This window comes from Macrobrachium nipponense, chromosome 40 (assembly GCF_015104395.2).
Source record: "Macrobrachium nipponense isolate FS-2020 chromosome 40, ASM1510439v2, whole genome shotgun sequence".
In the NCBI taxonomy this organism is placed as follows: Eukaryota; Metazoa; Arthropoda; class Malacostraca; order Decapoda; family Palaemonidae; genus Macrobrachium; species Macrobrachium nipponense.
In genome coordinates, this window is record NC_061101.1 from 14013136 (window position 1) to 14018135 (window position 5000).

The following is a 5000-nucleotide window of genomic DNA, read 5'->3' on the forward strand; positions in this document are numbered from 1 at the left end:
CGTTATAATGCATTCTCATAACATACATTTTCTTAAGTATTAATGTTTTTTTCTCAATAAGATCTATATATATATATATATATATATATATATATATATATATATATATATATATATAATATATAATACAATCAGATGAGAGCATTAAAAAGGTCCAGGATCCACCAAACATATTGAAGAATATTTTATTAGGAACGTTTCATACTTCTAAGAGTACATCTTCAGCCTGTAGTTATAAATTTGTGACAATTTAATTAATAGTAAAATAATACATTAAGACTAAAATAAGTTTAATTAAAAACCTTAGAGAACATTTAAAACAAGCAATAGACTAAAACTTTAAGAATATGGTAATTAAAATTTACAGAAACATTTAAAACAAATAATGAAGAGACAAGTACCCTAAGTAAAAGTAAAGAAGGGAATGATTGAAAACACAGTTCGGCCCAGATCTCAGATTTTTTTTTTTATGCTAAATACAACGTGGCAGCAGCCACGTTAGCAATTTAGAGAAGGAACCAGTCGTTTGATGTATAATGACTCGAGTGTCGTTAAGTATTGTTGGGAGTGCTGTCAATGATTGAGAAATGTTTTTATCAATTTTAATTTTACATATTTTGGCGTGGTTACGGATATTGGATAATTCTGGATTTGTTATTCTGGATTTGTTATTCGTTGTCCTGTTCTGTAGCTAACACCTAAGTGACTAGAATATCTCACTTTTAGTAACCGTTGTATTTAGCATAACTGAGATCTGGGCCGAACTGTGTTTTCAAATCATTCCCTTCTTTACTTTTACTTAGGGTACTTGTCCTCTCATTTTTTGTTTTAAATGTTTCTGAAAATTTTAATTACCATATTTCTTAAAGTTTTAGTCTATTGCTTGTTTTAAATTTTCTCTAAGGTTTTTAATTAACTTATTATCTTGATATTTTAGTCTTAATATATTATTTTACTATTAATTAAATTGTCACAATTTATAATTACAGGCTGAAGATGTACTCTGAAGAAATATGAAACGTTCCTAATAAAATATTCTTCAATATGTTTGGTGGATTCCTGGACCTTTTTTTATATACAATACATATATACAGACTAGGAGAGTGTATGACGCCTAATTCCTTAAAAGCAATTTACTGTAAATGTTAACGCTCGGATTACAGACCTAAGATTTTAAGGTATCACAAATAACATACAAAAAAATAAGGAAAAGACAGTAAAGCAATAAAACGTTCACATACCCGCTGATCAGGTAATGAATTCAGTGATATGCTTGCATTGAGATAAGTTTTATTGATGTCATGGACAGAGCCTCATCGAAAACGCTGGCAGAAATAAAAATGAATACAAATACAAATGGCCAATATAATTTCCAATTATTCTGCGACATAAACTTCCGTTGCACTTGGGTAAAAATAAATTCATTCAGTTTAATTAATGCATATAAATCTAGTTGACAACCCAGTGATTACAAATGGTTCGAATGAAATGCAATTCCAGATTGTTGTTATTATTGTTTCGTGGTGCCTTTTATTGTTTCAATGTAAACTTACTGGCATAATGGAATGTTGTAATCTAAGAGAGATTTCCTCACCATTACAATTCATAAAACTTTTAAAGTTCACTCATACCAAAAACACATTATTCCAGCATTTCTTTGACAAGGGAATGCGTCTTTTCATATGGAAGGAGTTTGTGATATAGCTGTCAAAACAGAATCGTAGTGAAAGAACCAGATTTCGAAAAAAAGCTTTTCATATCCACAGCATGTCAAGGTTGTAGGCGACATGTCCAAAGGAATCTTCTCTCAGTTTAGGCCCTGACAACAAATAGCTCAAGCAAGCAACAGTCCTATTAGGCAAAATGTTCAAATGCCATGCACATGTAAAAGTTGATATGACATCAAGAAAAGACAAGCACAGTTGTGTCCCTTTTGTTAGCTGTCTCTCGCTTGACAGCAAAATGGTCTTTTATATCGAGACCTACACGTAAACAATGACAAGCAAATAAAGAATTGCTCGGTTGCATCTAAAAACCATTAATTGCATTTATTCGTTGATAAGAGGCCAGGGCCATTGTCAACGTACCTTCACTCCAGAAGTGAATGCCAATCAAGAATCTTATCTATTAAAATAATCCCAAAAAAAAAAATCATAAAAACGCCAGATAGAAAGGGCTATTCCATTTTTTCACCCTATTTTTTAATTTTTAAGATGGAAAAGGTACTTTTATTAAGACCCTCTTTTTTCCTTTAGATAGATGGTGAATCTTCCTAACCTGGATGGAGTCACGGAAACATTGTCCATCATATTATGCTGGCAACACATGAACAGTATTCTTAGCCAAGAGGAAGTGATGAAATCTAGTGCTATGCTAAGGCAAGAAAACAAAATGCTTTAGTTGTAGAAAACATTAGGTCGTGAAATGAGAAAATTTAGCTTTTAACAAGCGACGATATGATACTACAAGCAATTCATAGCGGTAAATCGCAAACCGTGAAGGGAAATTATATTCTTGCTTTGAAGCAAAGGGAAAGATTGACATATAATGTAAGTTCATCCCTAAGGATACCGGGTATATAATGATGGAAACATATTTCGAGGGATTGAAAGAAATTCCACATTTCAAACAGACTTATACTGAGAGTTCTTTTTAAGAATGAATCACGGCTTGCGTGTGATATGTGCCCGATATTGTGTATTCCTGAAATGAATTTTAAGCCTCGTTGTCTCGAATAAAAGTTACCTGTCTACTTTATGTCGCATCAGTCCTCAATTAATATAACTGCTGTGTTCACCATCAGCATTATATATACCGAAGTCTACACAAAAGTCTACTCAAAATCTTTCTTTCTCTTTGTATTCTTGTTGTAATGCAGGTACAAAGGCCACGAATAAAGGTATTAATGATCGTTTATGATTCCCAACATCAGTAAACGCTAAATCACTTTTCCAAATGTCTCTCGATAACAATATTCTGAACTGAGGTGAAAGGTAAACAGCTCGACTAGTTTTCACTTCTACTTAGTTTAATTATCTCAGTTACAGTTACACAAACTTTGTATATATATATATCATTCCAAAATAGGTTAACATTGTTTCTTAAGATATACATAGATAATCACGAAAATCTGGAACGTGATGAATATATGAATAAATGCAAAATCCAAGAAGGAGGATGAAACTGTGGTATAATTGCTACGAGACCTTTCTACTTGTTATCCTTTGCTAAGGACAAGTCGAAAGGCCTCTCTGCAGTTACTCCATTGTTTCACTTTCATTCTTGGATTTTGCCTTTATTATATATATATATATATATATATATAAATATATATATATATATATATATATTATATATATACACGCACACACACACACACACACACATATATATATATATATATATATATATATATTATATATATATATATATATATCTATATGTAGGTATAGTTGAGCAGAAACTTTTCATTCTCCTTCAAATTGATAAAAACTGCACCAATCTCAATTACAATTACACTAATGTTGTATTCGTCATTTGAAAATGGGCTAACATTGATTTCTAACATATCTAAGTATAAGTATGTAAAGAGGAATCAGAAAATAACAATTCCCCATGAAGCTAAATGCAAAGGCACGCTTACAAGAGTTTCCTCACTCAAGCATTGCCTGACAAAAGAAGGGTATTGAATACGTAAGACACTTGTTATCCCAGAGTGTAGGGGGCGATATCTGCAGAGCAACATACCCACAGGAATCCGATTGATCAGGCTGACCTCTGTGCCACATGTTAGGTTGGGAACTTGGGTATTGGGTCCTTCCACCCACTTTTGTCTTTGATTCCTTAACCACACGTCATCTGCGGTAATAGAAAGCGTCTCTTTAGCTTAGTTTCGATGGAAAATGACTGCGGTGTGAATAGTAAGTGCAATGTATAACTTTGCGATATGCGTTAAGAAAACAGAATAAAAGCAAGGAAAGAATCAATACTAATCATGGTTTGGAAGATGTGCGCGGATGGAGAATTAATGTTAAAATATATTATGATGCTTAACAGTCCCCATGTATGTTATTATGTGTATATAAAAGGAATGAAAATATTATAAATGTGGAAAACGCCATCTCACATACGTTTGCACATGGACACGTACATACAATCCACATACACCACACCACACACACACATACATCACACCACACACACACATGCACACACACAACACACACACACACACACACACACACACCTGCCTTGAGGTTTTCCTCCTGTTACACCTTTCAAACCTTTTACTGCCAATTTCCGTTTCAGCGCTGAATGGCCTTAATTGCCACAGTGCTTGGCAAAATGACAATGACAATGACACACAACTTACGTATTGATTGTGGGAAACTGAAGACACCCCGGTCGAAGTGCTCCTTTAACTGATTTAGCTGGTCGGTATTCGTGATCCCCTCCAGGAGCCTGTATCCTAACCGGTGGCAGTAATCTCTTGCTCTGGTCCATATCATTCTTTCCTCCACAGGAATCACGCACCCTAGTCCTTCGATCAATTTGGCAGGGGACCCACATGCAATATCTGGAAGATATTAAAAAATATATTTTTATTAATTATTATTTTTTTTTTTTTTTTTTGCTCTATCACAGTACTCCAATTCGACTGGGTGGTATTTATAGTGTGGGGTTCCGGGTTGCATCCATGCCTCCTTAGGAGGTCCATCACTTTTCTTACTATGTACGCCGTTTTCTGGATCACACTCTTCTGCATGAGTCCTGGAGCTACTTCAGCCCTCTAGTTTTTCTAGATTCCTTTACAGGGATCTTGGATCGTGCCTAGTGCTCCTATGATTATGGGTACAATTTCCCACTGGCATATCCCATATCCTTCTTATTTCTATTTTCAGGTCTTGATACTTATCCATTTTTTCCCTCTCTTTTCTCTTCAAACTCTGGTGTCCCATGGTATTGCGACATCAGTGAGTGATACTTTCTTCTTGACTTTG

General features: G+C 34.1%; 1 protein-coding gene and 1 long non-coding RNA gene across 8 annotated transcripts in view; one reads left to right on the plus strand and one right to left on the minus strand.

Annotated features, from left to right (window-relative positions):
- Positions 1-5000, plus strand: part of LOC135211937 (uncharacterized) — a 267529-nt gene that overhangs the window by 235505 nt on the left and 27024 nt on the right. The gene's annotated exons all lie outside the window — the stretch shown is intronic.
- The window catches only part of LOC135211934 (adhesion G protein-coupled receptor E2-like), a 199347-nt gene that overhangs the window by 47544 nt on the left and 146803 nt on the right, over positions 1-5000 (minus strand). For 4 of the 7 annotated variants that reach the window (XM_064245178.1, XM_064245175.1, XM_064245182.1 and 1 more), the window contains 2 exons: positions 4373-4576; positions 3464-3858 (listed from right to left, as the gene is read on the minus strand). The exons of 2 other annotated variants lie outside the window; for them this stretch is intronic. In XM_064245178.1, the coding sequence (XP_064101248.1) occupies positions 3596-3858; positions 4373-4576 (467 nt within the window). In that variant the 3' untranslated portion in view covers positions 3464-3595. Of the gene's footprint in view, positions 1-3463; positions 3859-4372; positions 4577-5000 lie in introns of those variants that run through there. One more of the 7 variants, XM_064245176.1, reaches the window with a different exon arrangement.